This window comes from Hylobates moloch, unplaced genomic scaffold (assembly GCF_009828535.3).
Source record: "Hylobates moloch isolate HMO894 unplaced genomic scaffold, HMol_V3 SCAFFOLD_1, whole genome shotgun sequence".
Lineage (NCBI taxonomy): Eukaryota > Metazoa > Chordata > Mammalia > Primates > Hylobatidae > Hylobates > Hylobates moloch.
In genome coordinates, this window is record NW_026652276.1 from 59,214,105 (window position 1) to 59,238,383 (window position 24,279).

At 38.3% G+C, this 24,279-nt stretch overlaps 1 protein-coding gene across 5 annotated transcripts in view; it reads right to left on the minus strand.

Moving 5' to 3' along the window:
- The window catches only part of NUP35 (nucleoporin 35), a 95,584-nt gene extending 71,725 nt beyond the window's left edge, over positions 1-23,859 (minus strand). For 4 of the 5 annotated variants that reach the window (XR_009214003.1, XR_009214001.1, XR_009214002.1 and 1 more), the window contains exons 1-4: positions 22,377-22,475; positions 18,427-18,597; positions 16,331-16,458; positions 13,276-13,333 (exon numbers count right to left, since the gene is read on the minus strand). Coding sequence is in view for 2 of the 5 variants with exons in the window: in XM_032755206.2 (XP_032611097.1) it covers positions 13,276-13,333; positions 16,331-16,458; positions 18,427-18,597; positions 22,377-22,416 (397 nt within the window). In the remaining 3 variants the exon portion in view is untranslated. Of the gene's footprint in view, positions 1-13,275; positions 13,334-16,330; positions 16,459-18,426; positions 18,598-22,376; positions 22,476-23,043; positions 23,167-23,733 lie in introns of those variants that run through there. The other variant, XM_058440420.1, reaches the window with a different exon arrangement.
- Positions 23,860-24,279: the final 420 nt, after the last annotated feature.

Here is a 24,279-nt window from a genome sequence, read left to right on the forward strand (position 1 = left end):
AGATATATCTGATAAAAATAACCTATTAAAGAAGTAGGCAAAGAACATGAATAGACATTTTTCAAAAGACATACAAATGGCTAAGAGGTATATGAAAAAATGCTGAACATCACTAATCATCAGAGAAATGCAATTCAAAACTACATCATCATCTTACCCTAGTCAGAATAGCTATTGTTAAACAAAAAAACAAACAGATACTGGCGAGGATGCAGAGAAAAGAGAACTCATACCCTGTTGATGAGAACGTAAATTAGTACAACCTCTACAGAAAGCCGTATGGAGATTTTTCAAAGAACTAAAAATAGAACTACCATTCAGTCCAACAATCTCTCTTACTGGGTATCTAACCAAAGGAAAAGAAATAATATACCAAAAAGATAGCTGGACTCATAAGTTTATCACAGCACTATTCACACTAGCAAAGATATGGAATCAACTAAGGGTTCAACAATGGGTGAATGAATAAAGAAAATGTGGTGTATATATACAACGGAATATTATTCAGTCATTAAAAGGAAAGGAATCAATTGTGCAGCAACATGGATGGAACTGGAAGTCAGTATCTTAAGTGAAACAACCCAGGCACAGAAAGACAAACATCACATATGCTCACTCATAAGCAAGTGCTTAAAAAAGTATTCACAAAAATCAGTAGCATTTCTATACACCAATAACATTCAAGCTGAGAACCAAATCAAAAATGTAATCCCATTTACAATAGCCACATACCAAAAAAAAAAAAATTAAAATACCTAGGAATACATCTAACCCAGGAGGTGAAAAATCTCTACAAGGAGAACTACAAAGCACTGATGAAAGAAATCACAGATGATACAAATGGAAAAACATTCCATGCTCATAGATTAGAAGAATCAGTATCATTAAAATGACCACATTGCCCAAAGGAATTCAACACAATTCCTATCAAATAACCAACATCATTTTTCATAGAATTATAAAAAACTATTCTAAAATTCACAGGGAAGCAAGAAGAGCCCAAATAGCCAAAGCAATCCTACACAAAAAGAACAAAGGCAGCAGCATCATATTACCTGACTTCAAACTATGGGACTACAGTAATCGAAACAGTATGGTACTGGTACAAAAATAGGCACACAGACCAATGAAACAGAATGGAGAACCCAGAAACAAAGTCACACACCTACAAACAATGGATCTTCAACAAAGTTGGCAAAAATAAAGAATGGATAAAGGATGCCTTATTCAACAGATGGTGCAAGGAAAACTAGCTAGCCATATGCAGCCTGCCTCTCACCATACAAAAAAATTAACTCAAGATGAATTAAAGACTTCAATGTAAGACCTCAAACTACAAAAATTCTAAAAGAAAACCTTGAAAAACCTCTTCTGGACATTGGCCTAGGCAAAGACTTTATGACCAATATCGCAAAAGCAAATACAACAAAAACAAAGATTGACAAGTTGGACCTAATTAAACTAATGACTTCCTGTACACAAAAGAAACCATCAAAAGAATAAATCGACAACCTACAGAATAGGAGAAAACATGTGCAAAGTATGCATTCAACAAAGGAATCTGTAAGGAACTTAAATTAACAAGAAAAAAACATTAAAAAGTGGGTAAAGGACATGAACAGGCACTTCTCAAAAGAAGACATGCAGGTGACCGACCAACATGAAAAAATGTTCAATGTCACTAATTATCAGAGACTGCAATTCAAAACCACAATGTGATACCATCTCACACCAATAGAAATGGCTACTATTAAAAAGTCAAAAAATAGGCCAAGCGCAGTGGCTCACATCTGAAATCCTAGCACTTTGGGAGGCCGAGGCGTTTGGATTGCCTGAGGTCAGGACGAGACAAGCCTGGACAACATGACAAAACCCCACCTCTACTAAAAATACAAAAACTAGCCGGGCGTGGTGGTGAGTGCCTATAGTCCCAGCTACTCGGGAAGCTGAGACAAGAGAATCTCTCAAACCCGGGAAGCAAAGGTTGCAGTGAGCCAAGATCATGCCACTTCACTCCAGCCTGGGTGACAGTGAGACTCTAACTCAAAAAAAAAAAAAAAAAAAAAAAAGTCAAAAACTAAGAATGTAAGAATGTTGATGAGGCTGCAGAGGGAACCCTTATATGCTGTTGGTGGGAGTGTAAATTAGTTCAGCCTCAGCAGAAAGCCGTTTGGAGATCTGCAGAACTCAAAATAGCACTACTATTTGAACATCTTGTTGTCTAGTAAGGTCTAGAATAGTGTTCTCGACAAAATATATTCTTTAATAAGCTTAATAGATGTGAGGTGATCTGAAAAATATTTTTCCTAAAGGAAAGTTTACATTAATAGATTAAATTAGATTAGTTCTAGTTTCTAAATTTGAATTCAAAGGAGTCTAGGAACTCAAATTGTTTAGCAACCCTAAAGAAGTAAGATTTTTGAAATACTTTTTTTTTTGAGACAGAGTCTCACTCTGTTGCCCAGGCTGGAGTGCAGTGGTGCAATCTCAGCTCACTGCAACCTCCGCTTCCTGGGTTCAAGTGTTTCTCCTGTCTCAGCTTCTGGAGTAGTTGGGATTACAGGTGTGTGCCACGACACCCAGTTAATTTTTGTATTTTTATAGAGACGAGGTTTCACCAGGTTGGCCAGGCTGGTCTCAAACTCCTGACCTCAGGTGATCCACCTGCCTTGGCCTCCCAAAGTGCTGCAATTACAAGAGTGAGCTACCATGCCCAGCAGATTTTTGAAATTCTTAAGTGATTATATTTTTTCTCTTCAGTTAGAATGATATTGTTGCATTGTAGTTTTTACTTGATAACTCTTTTGATCCTGTCCAGGCTGTAGTTTTGTTTTGATATCATTCGGAGGCAAGACATGGACATCATTCCTAGAAGTCTTTTAGACTTGACTTTATAAATTAATATTTGTGCTGTAATTGAAGTTATGTATTACTAACAACAGTTAACTTTTTTAAGTTCTTGTCTATTGTCCCATTTTATTTTTGGAGTAACACCTAAGTCTTGTGTTAAGGTTCATTATAGATGTAATAACTAAGTAATATTTATTAAACTTTTTAAAATTCTCTTTCAGGTAATCTTCAACTATACTGGATATCTTTTTATTTGTACAAATGTACGGGGTACATGTGGAGGAATACTAAAGTACATCATCCTATAATACATTTAACAATTTACTTCCCTCATCACCACAGAAGCATTTCATAGGTATAGGCTGAGTAACCCAAATCTGTAAATACAAAATCCAAAATGTTCCAAAACCTGTAACTTTTGGAGCACCAGCATAACACTCAAAGGAAATTTCAGATTTTCAGTGCTCAACTGTTAAGTATAATGCAAATATTCCAAAATCTGAAACTCTTCTGGGTCTAAGCAGTTCTGATAAGGGATACTCAACCTGTTCAATATATTTCTAAAATAAGTCTGATTTAAAATGAAACATCCCACTTTGACAAGTGCTGTTATACATTTAAGAATCTACTTATCAACTAAGTTACCAACTATTGCTTTAGTAAATGGAAGCATATATTTATACAAAAGATACTCTTAACTAATTTTAGTTACTACAAAGACATTCCATTAACAAACCAAAGACAGTAAAAGGCATTTAATCTGAAGCCAATCCAAATTTTCTACAGTCTACAAGTATTACCATTAAGAAGATAAAATTTAGTTATGCTACATCATGTAATAACCTTCAAGCAAGAAATTAAATGAAGGTTCGAATTGTGACAACCATTACAACCTTTAAAAATAAAACAAATCAAAAATAAGTCTCAAACGAATAAGCAATCTAATTTTTGCCCTGTCAACTACTCTGAAAAATATAATTACTTATACATAATCTAAAACTATTTAGCATAATTGCCCCCCACCTAGTTAATGTTTAATTGCTCCACTGATTTTACTTCCTTTCAATCAGACTTCTGGTGCCCACATGCCATGCTTTGTAAGATGAAAATAAAGTGTGCCTATCAAACCACATCAAATCGGACTGCAATGTGTCTCCCTGAGTAAATCACTATTCAAACATTCCTAAGACTGGATTAAAGAAGAGGGCAAAAGACCTTATTATCCTTTATGAAAATATCTTCAATTAAAAGAAAGATTCAATTATTTCAAAATAGACCACTAACCTAAATGAAAACAAAAGAGATTAAAAGACTAGTAAATTTTAAACAGATATGAGCCAAATGAAACTTGGAAAAAAGAGGTTCCTGGCAGTGTTAACTTCTTATCATGAAACAAAGTAGCACAATATGTAATAAGGAATTTGGTCTCTGCTCAACGAGAGGAGGAAGACTGGAGACTGAACTCAACCACCTGATTGGTAATTCAATCATGCCTATGTAATGAAACTCCAATAAAATCTGTGGACATAGATGCTCCGGTGAGCTTCCCTAGTTGGTAGCACTCCATATATGTTGCCATATATTGACACTGGGAGGATAACACATCTCCTTGAAGACAATGGAAAGGAAGCTTCACATTTGGAACCCTTTCCAACGCCGCCTTATGTGTCTTCCTTTGGCTGGCTCTAATTTGTTTCTTTTTGCTGTAATAAAACCGTAACCATGAGTACAGCACTTTCAGTGGGGTTGTGAGTCTTTCTAGTAAACCACCAAACATTACAAGCAGCCTTGGGAACCTCTTAATTTATAGACAGCTGGTCTAAAGCGATCGTCCCAAACTTAACAGCTAGTATCTGAAGTAAGGATAATCTCATAAGGGACTGTTTAATCAGACTTTGCAGTATAGCACACACATTGTACCGAAAAAGCATATTGAATGGTACAATGTCCAATCAAGCATGGTGAACTGAACCCCATATTCACTTATAATCCCTCGCAAACACCTACTGACAGACACTCTAAAAAAGTATCAGGTTTTGGGGACCAATGATACTGTGAAAAACTCCTGGCTGAACTTAAGGAAAACTAGTGTAAAGTATATAATAAGGGCTTAGAGGCCAGGCCTCTCCTTATCCCAGGCAGCCAGATAACTGTCACTTTCCCAATCCACCCTCAAAAGACCAAAGATTTTGTCTCTGGAGAAAAGGAACCTAAACAGCTCAAAACTCAATGAGTCTGACAGCAGAAGACAACTGTAAGGAGATTAAGTGAAAATCTGCACATTGAAAAGGAGACTTGCCCCTGCCCATATTCAGAACACCAGCTTAGGCATTAAGGCTGAGTATTAAAAGATTCTTCTTTGGGAACACTTAAAAGTGAAGCCCAGTAAGATATAAAACAGCTTCTCTCCATCATTTCTACCCTGCTGCCAATACCGAACCTTATGCACACACTTATTCCAAATAGCTTTTAATGCCTCATTTGACAAACATTTGCTCACCAGCAATGATAGAGGGGTGAAAAAAAAATACCAAGAACTAGAAGAGACGAGACAATAAGAGCAAGAATAAAAAAGACTGCTATTAACCTCACTGCCAGGACATTTTACCTATGAAAGAACAGAATGCTATTTTTTTTTTTTTTTTTTTTTTTTGAGACGGAGTCTCGCTCTGTCGCCCAGGCTGGAGTGCAGTGGCGCGATCTCAGCTCACTGCAAGCTCTGCCTCCCGGGTTCAGGCCATTCTCCTGCCTCAGCCTCCTGAGTAGCTGGGACTACAGGCGCCCGCCAACACACCCGGCTAATTTTTTGTATTTTTAGTAGAGACGGGGTTTCACCATGTTATTTTTCCTTTTTTTTTGGAATGGAGTTTTGCTCGTTGCCCAGGCTGGAGTGCAGTGGTGCGATCTCGGCTCACTGCCACTTCCACCTCCCCAGTTCAAGTGATTCTCCTGCCTCAGTCTCCTGAGTAGCTGGGATCACAGGTGCCCACCACGATGCTTGGCTAATTTCTTGTAGTTTTTGTAGAGATGGGGTTTCACCATGTTGGCCAGGCTGATCTTGAACTCCTGATCTCAGGTGATCTAGCCGCCTTGGCCTCCCAAGGTGCTGGGATGACAGTAAGTTCTATTTAATTTTCTAAAACCATCTGAATTTATTATTTTGACTAAAACATAAATATTGCCACCACGGTAACTAGAGACCACTCAATGGTAGCATAGTTAATCTGACATGAGAATAAATAAAATTTTGGTGACTATAAAAATAAATTATCCAAATAGGCCCAATATAACCAATAAGGTCCTTAAAAGGGGAAGAGGAAAGGAAAAGAATAATGTAGAAACACTCACTGGACACTGGTGGTTCTGAAGATGGTAGGGGGACATAAGCCAAAGAATGTGGGCAGCCTCTACAAGTTAGAAAAGAAAAAAAAAATTCTCCTCTAGAGCCTCCAGAAAGGAATGCAGTCCTGCTAACATCTTGATTTTAGTCCACTGAGGCCTGCTTCAGACTTCTGACCTCCATAACTGTAACACAATAAATTTGTGTTGTTTTAAGATATTAATTTGTGATAATTGGTTCAGCAGCAATAAGAAGCTACACAGTCTAGAATAAGGATAGTTTTTATTCAGTATTATTAAAGAAAAGTCATGCCTTGCCAAGTTGGATGCAAATACTCCAATCCTCTTATTTGGTAGTGGATACTGGTGTTGGGATGTTATTGTCTCAAAACAATATTTACATATATTAGTTACCTGTGGCTGCTGTAACAAATTACCACAAACTGGATGGTTTAAAACAGAAATTTATTCTCTCACAAGTTCTAGAGGCCCAAAGTCCAAAATTATGTTGTTGGCAAGGTGGCATGCCTGCTGCAGACTCTAAGGAAGGATCTACTGCTTGCCTCCTCCACCTTTTGGTGACTCATAGCGCTTTGGAAACACTAATCTCTGCCCCCTTCTGAATATCACCTTCTCTCTCCTCTATATGTTTCTCTTCCTCTTCAGTTTCAAATTTCTTTCTGCCTCTTATCTACAAGGACCCTTGTGATTTGATTTAGGCACCATCCAGGCAATCCAGGATTCTCTCCCCTTCCCTCCTTAACTCTTTAGACTCTCCTTCAGAGTCTCCCCTCTGAAAATCCTTAACTCAATCGTATGTAAGTTAACAGCCACAGGTTCCAGTGATTAGGATGTGGACATATTGTATGGAGGCCACCATTCAACTCTCTACAGCTTATATCCATCAATATATTTATTTAGTCAACAAACATTTACAAAGGGCTGGGTATGGCATGGTGGCACATGCCTGTAATTCCAGCACTATGGGAGGTCGAGGTGGGAGGACTGCTTGAGCCTGGGAGTTTAAGGCTGCAAGGAGCTATGACTGCACCACTGCACTCCAGCCTGGATGACAGCGAGATCTTTTCTCAAAAAAAATAAAAAATAAAGAAATGCAAAACCATAATGTTAAGTAATGTTTTACATTTTAGCAGCTCTCTTAGTCTACTGAAAAGCATGTATTTTAATTTTCTTATTGTTGTCAAGTGGAAAAGCACAGGATTAATGTTAGGCCCTTTGTACCCAGCTCTGAAACGGGTAAACACTGAAGACACAGGAAAAATCTCTGTCTCGAAGGAGTTCATAATCAAGTAATAAAGACAGATGACAGCCAAGCAGAGAGAGCTTTAAAAGGAATACATGTAAGGGGTACCTAACCCAAACCAGAAAAAGAAGAGTCCCTTTTGGCCCCCACTTCCAGGAACACTATCAAAACTCTGAGGTCCTTGCATCAACAAAAGCAGCCATAAAGTGCTACTATCACTTAATATCACACTTAACCTGTTAACAATATGCTAACACAAATATTGATTCTAGTTAATTAACTAGTGACCTACCATTTTGGAAGAGAGCTAATATATAAGTGAAAGAACTTCTCAAGAAAAAAAGTAATAAAAAATATAAAGGAAGAAGAAAAGCAGAAGAAAACTTAAATTGCAGCAGAAAAAAATATTGAGGGATGAGGATGGGGAAAGTAGAGCAAATACATTCAATGTTCTTTACCAGGGGCAGTAATATACCATGACTAAGAGTTTCTTATATTCTTTAATCCAGATTTCCTATTTTGACTTATGACCAATGTTTTCCTGCACCAGAAATAATATTCTAAAAAAGATCTTAACATCAGTTACAGAACGTTTAAAAACTAAAATAAAATAAACCCACCAACCTCTTTATTGGATGTAGAAAACAACCTAAGCATAAAGTGGCAGTCATGCCATTATATCCCATGACATCTCTTTATAAAAGCTGCCAATCTCAGAAAGCTAAGATTTACTAATCATCCAAAAAAAACTCCACTTAACACTAAATACAGGAGCTAAAATATATATATATATATAGCTCTAAATGAAAAATCTAGGTTTTCCCCTCAATTTTCCTGTCAATTCTCTTTCTCTATTTCTTGCCTATCATTGGCCATACATGATAGGTCTCCACACCTTGTCATCTTTTAAAAAATATTCTTTGTCACTTATGTCCCATTAAGACTTTCTATACCTAAATTCCTTAAGCTCAAAGTAGAAGCAGCAGTGGCTCCCAGTGGCCAATTCATGATAGGTATTTTTCCTATCACAGCTCTTGTATTTTCATATATAGTTTCTACAATTACAAAACCTCACAGAAGTTACTATATTAGAAAAAAAAAAAGTTAACAAAAAGATATTTATTAACATTAATCTTGTGCTTTTCTACTTCACAACAGTAGGAAAATTAAAATGTATGCTTTTCAGTCAACTAAGAGAGCCGCTAAAATGTAAAACATTACTTAACATTATGTGTTTTTGCATTTTTTTTTCTTTGAGGTCTCGCTGTCACCTAGGCTGGCGTGCAGTGGTGCAATCACAGCTGCCTGCAGCCTTAAACTCCCCGCCTCAAGCAGTCTTCCCACCTTGACCTCCCATAGCGCTGGAATTATAGGCATGTGCCATCATGCCACACCCAGCCCTGTTTTTGGATTTTCAATGTCCCTGGGGTCACTTACTGACTCAATTATTTTATTTCTTTGAAACAAGGTCTCATTCTGTCACCCAGGTTGGAATGCAGTGGTGTGATCACTGTTCACTACAGCCTTAACTTTCCAGGCTCAAGTGATCCTCCTAACCCCAGCCTCCGAGGTAGCTCGGACTAGAGGTGTGTGCCACCATGCCAGGCTAATTTTTAAATTTTTTTTGTAGAGACGGGCGTCTCACTCTGTTGCCCAGGCTGGTCTCAAAACTCCTGGACTCAAGTGATCCACCTGCCTCGGGATTACAGGCGTGAGCCAGTGGCACCTGGCATGACTCAAATAACTGAATAGTCACTATTTCTGTGTGTGACAAAGCATCATCATCCACCTATTTGTTACAGTTTGATCAGCTTAAGGCTGTTCAGAACTCATTTTCCTAGACATTCAACCTCAGTTATGTGGCTGAAAAGATTAGGGTGACATTCTAGATGTTTGATCATGACATACACAGTAGATAGACTTCTAAAAAGGCCTCCAAGGCGGAGCTTGCAGTGAGCCGAGATTGCGCCACTGCACTCCAGCCTGGGCAACAGAGCGAGACTCAAAAAAAAAAAAAAAAAAAAAAAAAAAAGGAAAGGCCTCCAAGATTTATTGTTTTTGGAGACAAAGTCTCGCTCTGTCACCCAGGCTGGAGTGCAGTGGCTCGATCTCAGCTCACTCCAACCTCTGCCTCCCAGGTTCAAATGATCCTCCTACCTCAGCCTCCCAAGTAGCTGAGATTACAAGCGTGCACCACCATGCCTGGCTAATTTTTATATTTTTACTAGAGACAGGGTTTCCCCATGTTGGCCAGCCTGGTCTCAAACTCCTGGCCTCAAGTGATCTGCCCTCCTCAGCCTCCTAAACTGCTGGGATTACTGGCAAGAGCCACTGCGCCCAGCCTAAAGAGGCCTCCAAGATTTCTGTCCCCTGGTTTGACTGATTGGTAATCCAATCAACCAATCCAGGTACTGCCGTGAAGGAACTTTGCAGATGAACTTAGGGTTACTACTCAGCTGACTTTAGAATAAGGAACTATCTCAGATTATCCTCATGGGCCTGACATAATCAAATGAGCTCTAATCACCAGGAGAAGGCAGAAAAGTAAAGTTAGAGAGATATGAAGCATAACAAAAGACTTGATCTGCCATTGCTATATCTGAAGATGGAAGATGGAGAGCCATGAGCCAAGGAGTGAGGGCAGCCTCTAGAAGTTAAGATCTTAAGGTAACAGCCAGCAAGGAGAGGGACCTCATTCATTCCCATAACCACACAGAACTAAATTCTGCCAACAACTTGAAGGAGCTTGGAAGCAGATTCATACCCAAGGCCTCCAGAGAGAAACACAGCCCTGTTGACACCTGAGCTCTAAGCAACAGCCCAGATATCTGACCTCTAGAAACTAGAAGATAATACATGTATTGTTTTAAACCACTAAGTTTGTGGTAATTTGTTACGGCAACTACAGAAAACTAGTACAGATTTTGGTACAAGTCAGGTGCTGCTGTTAACACACAACTAAAAATGTGGAAATGGCTTTAGAAATCAGGCAGTGGGTAGAGGCTGGAAGAATTCTGAGCATCATGATAGAAAATGACTAAGTTTCGGCCGGGCGCAGTGGCTCATGCTTGTAATCCCAGCAATTTGGGAGGCCGAGGCGGGCGGATCACGAGGTCAGGAGATCGAGACCACGGTGAAACCCCGTCTCTACTCAAAATACAAAAAAATTAGCCGGGCATGGTGGCGGGCGCCTGTAGTCCCAGCTATTCGGCGAGGCTGAGGCAGGAGAACGGCGTGAATCCGGGAGGTGGAGCTTGCAGTGAGCCGAAATTGCGACACTGCACTCCAGCCTGGGCGACAGAGCGAGACTCCATCTCAAAAAAAAAAAAAAAAAGAAAAGAAAAGAAAATGACTAAGTTTCCTTGAAGAACATTTTACTAGAAATGTAGACTTTAAAGACACGGCCAATGAGTGCTCACAGACTACCTCAAGAAATTCAGACTTGGAGGATTCAAAGGATCCAATTTGTACTGGGTGTTCCTTTTGTTATCCATTCTGACAATACCTGCCTTAACCAGAGTGTTTAATACATTTTACATAATTGTTAATTTGGTTAGTTTTTTTGCTTTTTTAAATTTTTATTTACTTTTTTTTTAGAGATAGGGTCTTGTTCTGTCACCCAAGCTGGAGTGCAGTGACAAAATCAGCTCACTGCAACCTCGAATTCCTGGGCTCAAGCAATCCTCCTGCCTCAGCCTTCCGAGTAGCTGGAACTACAGGTACATGCCTGATTTGCTTAGTTTAAAATCTACTGTCTTGCTATTGTTTCTTATGTTCCATCTTTCCCTGTTATTGTATTCTTTTCCTTCTTGCCTGCCTTCTTTTTCTATCACTATCATCTCTCACCTAGATTGCTACAAGTAGCCTCCTAACTTGTCTCCTTGCTTCTAATTTTTACTCCCAAACTAGTTGAACCCAGAAACAGTCTCACCCTTAATGTCTTCCACCTTTTCTGGGTAAAGACCAATTGTGACAATAACCTACAGGGCCCTGTAATACTTCTGCCCCCATTACCTCTCCTCTCTGACCTCATTTTCTATTCTCCCCCTCACTTACTCCATTTCAGTCACTGTCCCCTTATTCTTCTTTGAACACCCCAGACACACTGTTCCCTCCTTCTAGAATACTATTCCCTACCTCCCTCACTTACAGACTTTTGAGTAAAGTTTACTTGTCCCCTAACTATCAGTGGTAGGTGGAATAAGCTGGGTAGGTCCCCAAACGATGTCCATGACCTAATCCCTGGAACCTGTGAATGTTACATTACATGGCAAAGGGAATTAAGGTTGCAGGTGGAATTAAGGCTGCTAATCAACTGACCTTAAAATACAAAGATTATCCTAGATTATCTAGAAGGGCCCAGTGTATTCACAAGGGTCTTTAAAAGAGAGAGGGAGATGTGACTACAGAAGAATGGTCAGAGAGTTACAAAGTTGCTGACTGTGAAGATGGAGGAAGGGAACCACAAGCCAAGAAAAGTAAGTAGCCTCTAGAAACGGAAAAGGCCAGAAAATAGATTATTGCCGGCCGGGTGCGGTGGCTCAAGCCTGTAATCCCAGCACTTTGGGAGGCTGAGGCGGGCAGATCACAAGGTCAGGAATTCGAGACCAGCCTGGCCAAGATTGTGAAACACCATCTCTACCAAAAATACAAAAAAAAAAAAAAAAAATTAGCCACGCGCAGTGGTAAGCACCTGTAATCCCAGCTACTCGGGAGGCTGAGGTAGGAGAATCACTTGAACCCAGCAGGCGGAGGTTGCAGTGAGCCAAGATGGTGCCACTGCACTCTAACCTGGGCGACAGAGCAAGACTCCATCTCAAAAAAAAAAGAAAAATCGATTTTTGTCTAGAACCTCCACAAATGAACACAGCCCCGCCAATGTCTAGATTTTAGCCCACCAAGACCCATTTCAAACTTCTGACCTGCAGAAATGACAGATAATGAATTTGTATTGTTTAAGCCACTTTTATGTTTGTGGTAGTTATGGCAGCAACAGAAAACTAATACATTACCCTATTTAAAACTCTAAGTCTCCACCCCCTTCCCCCCTTTGCTGCTTAATTTTTTCCTCCACAAAATGCAATGCCTTCTAACAAACTTTATAATTTACTTGTTTTGTTTATAAATGTAAATTCTGCAAACAAATGTATGTTCCATAAAGGCAGGGAATATCTATTTTGTTTACTATTTCCCAGAGTACATAGTTAGGTGCTCAAATATTTGCTGAATAAACATTTGATGGGATTATACACATATGACTACATATGAAGAACTCTGCTAAGGATAATGATGATTATTAAAAAGCCATTAATCTTAAAGAAAAACTAGGTATATAATTAGTGGTTGCTTCTATTCAATGGCATTTAGATTTATAACTATGCATTAACATCTCTCAAAACACCTTTATTATTCAGTGTCTTAACTACTCCTTTTCATCCCAATTGCAATGGCTTTTTTATTGACAAGTTTTAATAACTAAGGAGACACTTCAAACATCTATTAAGTATACAATTTCTTAAAAAGACATTCTGAATATTCACCCCATCATACCTTTAGGGTGATTTGATTCAGAAAATAATCAATATACAAAGTATTTCCTTCCTGAAAGAAGTTATAGAGATTTTGGAAAATCTCCAAGTTTGAAATTTAAAATAAAAAATTTTGGCAGTTACCAAAAAACATCTTACATTAAATTCATTTGAAGAATAGAGAAGTATTTGGTGTCAGAGTTGTTTACTCCATGATCACACCACTGCACTCCAGCGTGGGTAGCAGAGCCAGACCCTGTCTTTAAAAAAAAAAAAAAAGAAAGAATCACTTACCTGTTCCAGGAGTAGATGTAACTCCAACAAGAGGACTCTGCATTACTGAAATGTTTGGCTACACAAAAACAGAAGAAAGTGTTATGGTAAAAATGCAAACATAAATACAGTAAGTGTTAAAAGGCTTCATTCAATGGATAATTGAATTTTTATCGTGTGCTGGAGATGCCTCTAATTAGCTCAAAGTACAAAGGCACTCTTTTTTCCCCGTAAGTTAAACAGTATTAACCTAAAATTTACTAGATCCCTTAGTATTTGTTTAATATAAGAAAAGTCATATTATGTTAAAAAAAAAAAAGACTATCTTCTGTAAAACGTGACATGGTAACTATTTGTTTTTAGTTTCTAATGTACAATATTTGAAATAACAGAGATAATGGTAATTTTTTAAATGACCAAGTTCATACAGAAAAACAGAAGGGTGACAAAATTTGATTTTCAACAGATACTTAGAAACCATGAAATACTATAGATTCAAATCAGTCTAAACAATAAAAGACAGCATATCTCTACCACTACCAGTAGAAAGTTCCAAATTATCCATTTTAGTTCCTTTAAATATAAGAAAATTAAGGATTAAAATAGTTAAAAATCCTTCTAAAACAAAGACAATATCCAATCAATAAATGAGAACAGAATCTCTCTAGAACTCAATAAAGATTTTTTAAAACAGATTCTAATTAAACTAAGGAAATTTCAAATAGCTTCATTTAGCAACCAGAACTAAATGCTGAGAGAACATTGGGAGAGATATAAAATTTATTCTTCAATTATTAATGCCAACTCTTTCATGATTAGAAAAAGGTTGAGCAAATTCCAGGGGGCATAACTAATTTGGGCTCTAATCTAGCAATAATATTCTTACCAACTTTCAAATCAAAAACATTCTCTATAAATTATGACCCATGAGTCTTTCAAACATTTTGAATACAGCAATATCTGTAAGCCTTTGTCTGTATCATCAGAGAAGTAATGAAAACTTGAACAAATTTAGAAGCCAGTGGTTCCTGTAACAAACAATTTTTTAATTTTTTAATTTTTATTATTTTATTTTTGAGACAGGGTCTCACTCTGTCACCCAGGCTGAGTGCAGTAACACGATCACATCCCACTGTAGCCTGAGCTTCCCAGGCTCAAGCAATCGTCTCACCTCAGCCTTCTGAGTAGTTGGGACTGTAGTACACACCATCACATCTAGCCAATTTTTTTTTTTTTTTTTTTGTATTTTCAGTAGAGACAGAGTTTCGCCATGTAGCCCAAGCTGATCTCAAATTCATGGGTTCAAGCAATCTGCCCAAAGCCCAGCACAGTGGCTCACACCTGTAATCCCGGCACTTTTGGAGGCCAAGGAAGGTGGATTACTTGAGCTCAGGAGTTCAAGACCAGCCTGGGCAACAGAACAAATCCTGTCTCTACAAAAAATACAAAAGTTAGCCAGGCATGGTGGTGCACGTCTGTAGTCCCTGCTACTAGGGAGAAGAGGTGGGAGGATCACTTGAGCCCAGGATGTTGATGCTACAGTGGGGCATGAGCATTTCACTGCACTCTAGTCTGGGTGATAGAGCAAGACTGTCTCAAAAAATAATAATAATAAATAAAAATACATAAAAATCAAGCAATCCGCCCACCTCGGCCTCCCAAAGTGCTGGGATTACAGGCGTGCACCAACACGCCCAGCCTTCATACCAAACTAATCATAAGCTTTGTTTATCAACCTTTAGAAAACCATCCCAGACCAGGGTATCTATCCATTAGGAACAACAAATGCCATACATGTAATTTTACCATTTCTAGTAGGCACATTTTAAAAGTACAAACAGGTGAAATTTAGTAATAGTTTATTTAGCCAAACACATCCAAAACATTATCATTTCAATATGAAATCAACATAAAAAAATAAGATACCTTACATTCTTTCCAAGTCTCCAAACTCTGGTGTGTATTTTATACTTAAAGTATATCTCAATAAAGACTGGCTATATCTCTAGTATCAACAGCCACACTTAGCTAGTGGCTCCTGTTGGACAGGAAGGCAGGTCTAGCAGTGTTTGCCACAGTGAATGAATTTTGCTTTACTTGACAAGTAAGCCTAGTATGCCAGACACATCAAGCCTATCGACAGCACGAATCCACTGAAAAATGCTTTCTAATATTCTTGAACTCTCAACTTCACTAAATACAATTCAGGGAAAGGCATAAAACATATATCTAAAGCAAATAGCAGACATATCTTTATATAAAGAACTTATCAACTTAACTGATAAACTTTGTTTATACGTCCTACTAAGCACAATAATTATAGGAAACAACACTTTTGTCTATGAAGCTACTAAATTTTCTACTTAAAGTCAGCCAGGCACAGTGGCTCACATTTATAATCTAGTGCTTTGAGAGGTCAAGGTGCGAGGATCACCTGAATCCGGCAAGACCTCATCTCTACAAAAAAAAAAAAAATACAATTAGCCAGGCATAGCAGCACATGCCTATATCCCAATAGGACAGTTGAGGCAGGAGGATTGGTTAAACCCAGGAGTTCAAGGCTGCAGAGTTATGACTGTGCCACTGCACTCTAGCCTGGGCAACTGAGCAGGACCCTGTTGGGGACCCTAAAAAAAGAAGAAAATAAAGACAAGTCCATTCTACTTCTCAGCTGACTAGTGCCCTAGATCTAGATGAAACTCTAAATTTTCATTTGTTCTTTCACATAATTTTTAAATATTAAATATTAAACTTCTTAAACAATCAGAATGATTTAAACCATAATCACATTCTACATGTATATTAAGCAGGTTGGAGGTATGGGCAGGTGGATAAGGCATACCTATAAAAACCTGAGAATTACCTATGAGAGAAAATCTAGAGTTCTACACTGTTAAGTACAGTTCATCATCAACACAATTTAAGTAGATTCTATGATGTGTTTAATGCTTATTCTGTGCAACACAGTTACATTAAAACAGACTTCAGGGAAACATTTCAAAGTATTCACTCTCACTGAACAGCCACATAAAACCATGATGTTGTTCACTGTGGATCAAAAGGGTATTTATATTACCTGTCTTCTTGAAGTTAAAGGTGTTGATCCAAGTCCTGGGCTAGAAATGTCATCATATATACTTCTAACTGGTGGAGCGCCACTTTTATCTTTATGAGCTGGTACAACTGGTTGTGGTGGTGACCCACCTACAGTGTACAAAAAAAAAAAAAAAAAGGATTCTTCTATCTTTTTGGTAAGATTTTTAAAATTTATACTTTTGAAATACTGACTTAAAATCTTGTCTCCTAGTTCTTTTCAAACTTTAATATGCTGAACAGTCACCTGGGGACCTTGTTAAAATTCAGACTCTGATTCAGAAGGTGTAGGGTGAAGCCTGAGATTATACAGTTCTAATAAGCTCCCAGGTGATGCCAATGCTGCTGATCCACAGACTGCACTTTGAATAAAAGGATTCAGAGTAAGCAGTTAATGAAAATCTTAGTTTTCAGAAAACACATGTAACTTTTGCTCGCTCTACAAAACGCTTAACATTTAAATGCAAAACTTGATCCCATTTCTCACTTGAAAGGAGGTACTAAACAGCTCCAATCTGTAGATTCCTGAATAAATTTAATTCCCTAATGTAGAGTTTGACTATCTAGATTAAGTAGATCCCATTCATGTTTCTCACAGTAGAAATATATTTAAGTACATAATAAAGACGTAGTAAAAGGACCAAGTTCTGTGACATAAAGATGTCTTTATTGATCAGAGAACATGCAATGTCAAACAGTGATGCAGCCCAGGCCATCGGTAAGACTAATGTCTGAGCCTGGACTGTACAGCTTCAGCTATTTAGAGCATAGTCTATGGAATAAGACTAACCTGAGGTTTATAGTGCTCTCTCACTTACTAGCAAGTGAGCTTCAGCAAATTACTTATTGCATTTAGCCTCAGTTTTCTCTTTTTAAAGATGGGGATACTATTACCTACCCTTTAAGATTAACAAAATAATGATTAGCATACTGCCAGGCTCATAAGCAATCAATATATGTTGGCTACCATAATAAAATAACACATTTGAAATTTAATGTTTAATGTTAAAAGAATTACTTCAAATATAATTTATAATTCTCCCTGATAAATCCTAAATAATAAACCATTTTAAAGCAAAAATACTTTAAAGGGCAATTAAGGTAAAAAGAGTTTTCACTTGAACAACTACTAAAGGATATTAGCTCACAATTAGAATTCAACACTTCTGTATCTAATTCTCACTACTCAGTTAAAACTTTGAAGTCATTTTTAAAATATTTCTTTGCTAAAGGAGTTCTGTAATAAATACAGGCTGCATTTACAATACTTTGCCCTGACAATCACAAATTCTGTGTATAAAACCTCTCCCCAGTTTCCTTAAACACGCTATATGTGAGAATCTCAATTCACTAAGACTCAAGGCAGAATTCGTATCTACATCTTCAAGTTACACTTCTTTTGACCAATTATTTCCTATTCTTGTATCTTAAAATGAATTACTTTAAATGAATTCAGTTGAAGCTAAATGATGGTATTTCATCAACTCTATGAGGCACTCTTCCCCCTACCACACTCTGACATCTCCAAAATAGAAATTTTACAAAAAAATGGCATCTTAGCATTGTGTCATATTTAGGGTTATCTTTCCTAGTGGTACTTAAAAGCCAATTCAAAGGCATCTTAGAATGAATAAAACATAGAATACATTTTAGTGGCTCTAGGAATTATAGCTTATACTACTTACACCTCTATTCCAAGAGCCTTAAAATAAAAGCTTGGCTTTATAACAGACACATTGCTTAATTTTTTCTAATTAATGAATGTATTGATGAGGGTGAATGCTGCACCATTACACTTTTTAAAATTCTAGCACTGGCTTGTCCCACCCATGGCTTGAACACTACATGAAGCCCAGGATGGCTTTGAATGTGGCCCAACACAAATTGGTAAACTTTCTTAAAACATTTTAAGATTTTTTTTGCATTTTTTTTTTTTTAGCTCATCAGCTATTATTAGAGTTACTGTATTTTATGTGTGGCCCAAGTCAATTCTTCTTCCAATGTGGTCCAGGGAAGCCAAAAAATTGGACATCCCTGTATCTAGCATGTCTATAAAATTATTTTAAGCAATTCACCTACCTGCAAGTAAAGGTGATCTCATTTCCATTACTCCTACTGAAGGGCCACTAATTGATCGAGGTTGTGGAGTCACCGGAGCTGGCAAATCCCCCATTAAAAATCCAGGTAAGAACTGGGCATTAACTCCTGGCTTTGGAGATGTGGGTGAACCCAGCATCATTGGTTCAGATCCTACATGAATCAAAAAATAAATTAAGGACTTTTCTGTTACAGTATCTGACAAAAACATGCAAGAATCTAACATAATTTTGAAAATTTAATCAAAACTTTTAGATACAATAGAATCATAGTTGAATTTATTATTTTAAAAGCCACAAAAAATATTTCTAGAAAAATGTAAAGTTATCTTGTATTCACTTTTTTTTTTCTTTTTTTTGAGTCGGAGCCTCGCTCTGTCACCAGGCTGGAGTGCAGAGGCGCAATCTCAGCTCACTGCAATCTTCACCTCCAAGGCTCAAGCGATCCTCCCTCCTCAGCCTCTCAGTAGCTAAGTCTACAGGCCTGCACCACGCCCAGCTAATTTTTGTATTTTTTTTTTTGTAGAAATGGGGTTTCACCATGCTGCCCAGGCTGCTCTGGAGCTCCTGAGCTCAGGTGATCCACCAGCCTTGGCCTCCCAAAGTGCTGAGATTAAAGGCGTGAAGCCACTACACCTGGCATCACAATATTAATCTGTGACAGCTATTTTTGTTTACATTATTTCAGGGGTTTAAAAATCACACTAATAAGTTCTTTCCATTTCCGAATCAGTTTGGACTACGTAACAACCAAAAACAAGGACAGGCTGCACTACTCATATATACAAAGTCTTAGCATATCAAACACAATGGCTTTAGCTTGCTAAATTGTTTCTTTTTCTTCCCCATAAAAAGTTCATCATTATTGTGATAAAACTGTAACCATGCATGTATTAGAGTACTTACAAAATAACAGTGATAACTAGCACCCTAACTCAGAAACACGTTGAAAAGAGTTGAAAACTTATTTTTGTATCTTTTTTCTTAATCGTTAGTTTAAGTCAAGAATAATCACAGCTGGGCATGGTGACGGCACGCCTGCAATCCTAGCACTTTGGAAGGCCAAGGCAGGAGGATCACTTGAGGTCAGGAGTTCAAGACCAGCCTGGGCAACACACTGAGCTCTCATCTTTTTTATTAAAAAAAAAAAATTAAAGAATCGCCATTAACTATCCCCCTAATATAAAGCCAACTTAAGAGAACTGAAACCTCACAATTGATACAAAATTAATCCTCACAATCTATAGAGTAGATATTATTTCCCTTATGAAGATGAGTGAGCTATATAATTCTAATTTCAGAGCAAAATAGCAGAATAAGAAAAACAATGGGCTATGGAGTCAAAGATGTGGGTTCAAGTTCTTTCAGCAAAAGGGAATAACCATAGCTAGCATCCACTAACACAGCTTTTGTTAGAATTACAGCAAGTATAGCTTGACCTGGTACCTGATATACAGTTAGGTGCTCAATAAATATGAATTATTATTTTCTACAAATATTTTATAATAGCAAAAACTGAGTAAAGTATAAATGTAGAATTTGCGATCTCTGCTTATGAAAATAATTTTCAACTAGGTGACAAGCCTGAGTGTGACTCACTGCACTCAGAAGAGTCAAATGTTTGCTATGTTATTTGTATGTTTTTTTATTATCTATTACTTAACTTCTAGACAGTCTTAAAAATCTGTTTCTTAATATCCAAAAGCTGCCAACTATTTAGTCTTCCTCTTATTTCCCATTATACTAGGCCTAGACATTAACAAGGGTATAAAAGATAAAAAAAATTCAATAAATGGATAAAGCAAATGCTAAAACAAGGTGTGAAAAACTCTAATTACATTGCATTTATTTTATAAAGTGCTAGTTACCATGTTACATGGCACTATAGAAATATTTCGTAAGAAGATCCACTAAAATCAAACCAAAAGTCTAAACAAAAGCATATTCTTAACAGATATTCAGAATACCATATTAAATGCAAAGTTTTTGGTAACATCCACTATTCACTCCCCCTCCCTAAAAGAAAAAAAAATTATAGCAAAATAAAGTAAGAATTGGCTTAAGAAAAGTTCTGATATATCTGGATACATACAGACACAGTAGAAGGCTCAAGCCTGTAATCCCAGGATTTTGGGAGGCTGAGGCGGAAGGATCGCTCGAGCTCAGTTCGAGACCAGTCTGGACAAAATGGCGAAATCTTGTCTCTACCAAAAATACAAAAAGTAGCCGGGCATGGCGGTACACGCCTGTGGTCTCAGCCCCTGGGAGGCTGAGGTGGGAGGACTGCTTGAGCCCGGAGGTGGGAGGATTGCTTGAGCCCGGAGGTGGAGGATGCAGTGAGCTGAGATTGCACAACTGCACTCCAGCCCGGGTGACACGGCGAGACCCTGTGTCAAAAAAGAGGGAGGGAGAGAGGGAAGAAGGAAGGAAAAGAAAAAAGAAAGCACCAGACAGGAAGGAGGGCACAATGGGCTCTTAATCAGGACTGTCACTAACCACCCCTCAGGCTAAATTTCACCTAAAGCAAACTTAAGGAAAAGATGCTGCATGTCCTCAATTACATTTAATATTCTGTGCTCCTAAAAGATACGTACTTAGCAAGCACAGTTTGTTGAAGTCAACCCTTAGTTTTACTACACCAGTGGGCACCTGGAATATCTGCAAAATGTGGACCTGAACATTAATACTGGCTAATGTCAGATTTCTGGCAAGGCAATATACAGGGATTGGTTTACTCACATTTGTAACCCCAATAAATATGCACTCCAAAATGTTTTTGTTGAATAGAAAAATTTGGAACTGGAAATGAAGAGTTTTCTGATCTCTAAAATATATTAAAAATAAATACCAAGACGACATCTGTATATAAATTTTAATGCAGAGTATCTGCATTATTGACATTATGCATTTAGTTTTTTTATGACTAAAGCAGTTCAAGTTACTCTGTTCTCAAAAGGAACTTATTTTACACCAAACATGGCAAGCGTTACATACCCTTCAAATCTAAAGACTCTTTCTACACCATATATATCACATTTGCTCTTTTCCAAGCTCAGAAAGTTATAACCTAACTTTTCAGGTAAGTCTCTATGACAGCAAGATGGTTTATTTTCTGTTCTAAAATTTTCGACGATTCTCACAAGTCGCAAAACTCAGCAGGAAAAAAAAGGAATCCGCGTGCTGTTAAGTGGTAGATTTTTTTCAAAGACGACATATTTCAACGAGGCTCCGCAACGAATAATGGGAATGAATCTTTAAAAAACTTCAGATCGTGACTTATTAGAGAAAAATACCTCCTACAATACTTGAGTCACTTTCCCCAATTAAAGGCGGGAAATATCGTACTAACTCCTAGCTTGCTATTAGGGACAATATCTCAATGATTACCAACCACACGGTTGATTAAATGTTGCACGATTCAAGCTTCCATTAATAACAAGATTCCTTTGGCAAAGCCCGGGAGAGGAGTCAAAACAGGAACTAGAAGCACAGGCGATCAAGAAGCAGTGGACTGCACCCACACACTTCAGGGCACCGCCCACCCACGTGTACCGCGGTCAGTTCCTCTCAGGGATACTTCCGGGGACCGGGGAATCCAGCAACCAGCATCGCGTCTCGGGTATCAGAAGGAGGTTAAGGTATGGGCCAGTCTAACGTGGCTGGCGTGTGGGGGCACAAACACAGCTCAGTCACCGCCAGACGGCCTTTTCTTCACCCTCCAACGGCCCACAGCTTCCCGGCGCCACCTTTGTAGCAGTATGGAGGCGATGTGTCGAGTAGGGGACCGACTAGGAACTTGGGGGCACCCAAGGGTTCCCCCTCCGCGACTGAAACCAGCAGACGAGAGCCTGACGACTGCCTTTCAGTCTTGCCCGCCTCCAGGCCCAGAGTATGGATGGCAGTGCCAGCAAGGAAAAGCAATATTTCACTCACCTAACGCGGGCCCCTGAGGTTCCACGGCAAAGGCTGCCATTGCGTCGGCAACTACACTTAAAACCAGGACCTTCCCAATTTTCAAAAATGGCGGAAACGCTCCCCACGGGTAAGGGCGTGCTACCTTATGGGGTTGCGTAACTTCCGGACCTGCGCTATGCTTAAGTTGTGGGCGCCGGAGCCGTTTTGGAATAGGGCAAAGTCTTTGCGCTGAGAATTTCCGAGAAAAGGGATTTTCCACCGGGAAGGTGGCGAACCAGCGTGTGGTTCTATGAATGCTTTTCATCCGGGAATGCTTCCTGATTTGTTGGTACTTAAGTTACATAGAAGCACAGATTATTTTACTCACGGTTTCATAATTAGCGTGAGTTGACCCAGTGCTCTATCATCGGTAAGCTTTTCTGAGTAACACCTGGAAAAGTCAGCTTGATGAAAACAGTTGGTGCCTCTTTGCAGTGTCGATTTCTGGACTTAGTACATGACGCTTTTTTCTCAAAGCATGTTTTCTACTATCCGTATGCCATTTCTTTTAAATTTTGTGTTATGTAGACAATTTTACATTAAAGCATAACTCATAGGCTGTTTTGTTGCATATTAAAACATACAAAAATATAGCTAACGAACGCATAAAGTACACATGTAAATAATGGAGGATAATTATACGCACCCACGAACCCTCCACACCGTGGAATCTTGCGTCCTCCTGCATGTGCCGTCCCTGCCGTCCACCTCCCCTCACTTTGCTGCTTTTCTTTAGGGCGTAGTCATACGTAAATCACATACACATATTCTGCATATGTGTGTATAAAAATATATGGTTTAGTTTTGCTTAATTACTAACTTTATAAAATAATGTGCTACATATGTATAACTGGGGACGTTCTCTGTTCCATACCATGAGCATTATTTCCAAAATATCCACCCATGCTCAGCTATTTCTTCTAGGACTTCCTAAAATCTCAAATGGAGGAAGAATTTTGTCTTTGGAATGAGGCAGTAACAATTCCAGAATTAAATGGTAGGTTCGCAGAAATCAAATTTTAAAACCACTCACAGATCGAATTGACTTTTTGAAAATGGGTGTGTGAATTGAATTGTGTCCCCCAAAAATTTATGTTCAAGTCCTAACCCTCATACTTATGAATATGACCTTATTTGGAAATCGGGTCTTTGCAGATGTAGTAAAGTTCAGATAAAGTCATATTGGAGTACCACAAGCTCGGTTAACTACACCAGCACAAATGTATCTCTTATAGTTCTGGAGGCCAAAAATCCAAAATGAGTACTGTGGGGCTAAAATCAAGGTACCAAAAGGACTAGCCTCTTCTAATAGAGGCTCCAGGGGAGAATCTATTACCTTGCTTTTTCAAGCTTCTAGAAGCCACTTATATTTCTTAGCTTGTGCCACCTTCCTGCTTTTTCAAAGCCAATGATGTAGCATCTTTGGTCTGTCTGACACTGCTTTGTTCAGCTTCTGCCATCACATAGCCTTGTGATGGCATTTAGGACTCACCCAGGTAATCCAGGATAATCTATTTCAATATCCAGTAGAGGTGATTAAGTTAATAATCACATCTTCAACATACCTTTTGCCATATCAGGTATCATTCACAGATTCTAAAGCTTAGTGTATGGATATCTTTGGGGAGTAGTCAGCCCACAACACAGAGCAATCCACTTTTTAGAATTAAGCTACCAAGAAAGGTATATCAATGAAGAAATTTCTACATTGTGGTGGCTCACACCTGCAATCCCAGCACCTTGGGAGGCTGAGCCCAGGAGTTTGAGACATAGTGAGACCCCACTTCTCTACAAAATAAAAAAGAAATTTCTATACAAATTATGATCTAGCCAAACAAAAGAACACTATACACCAGTTAAAATGAATTAGATGGATTTGATA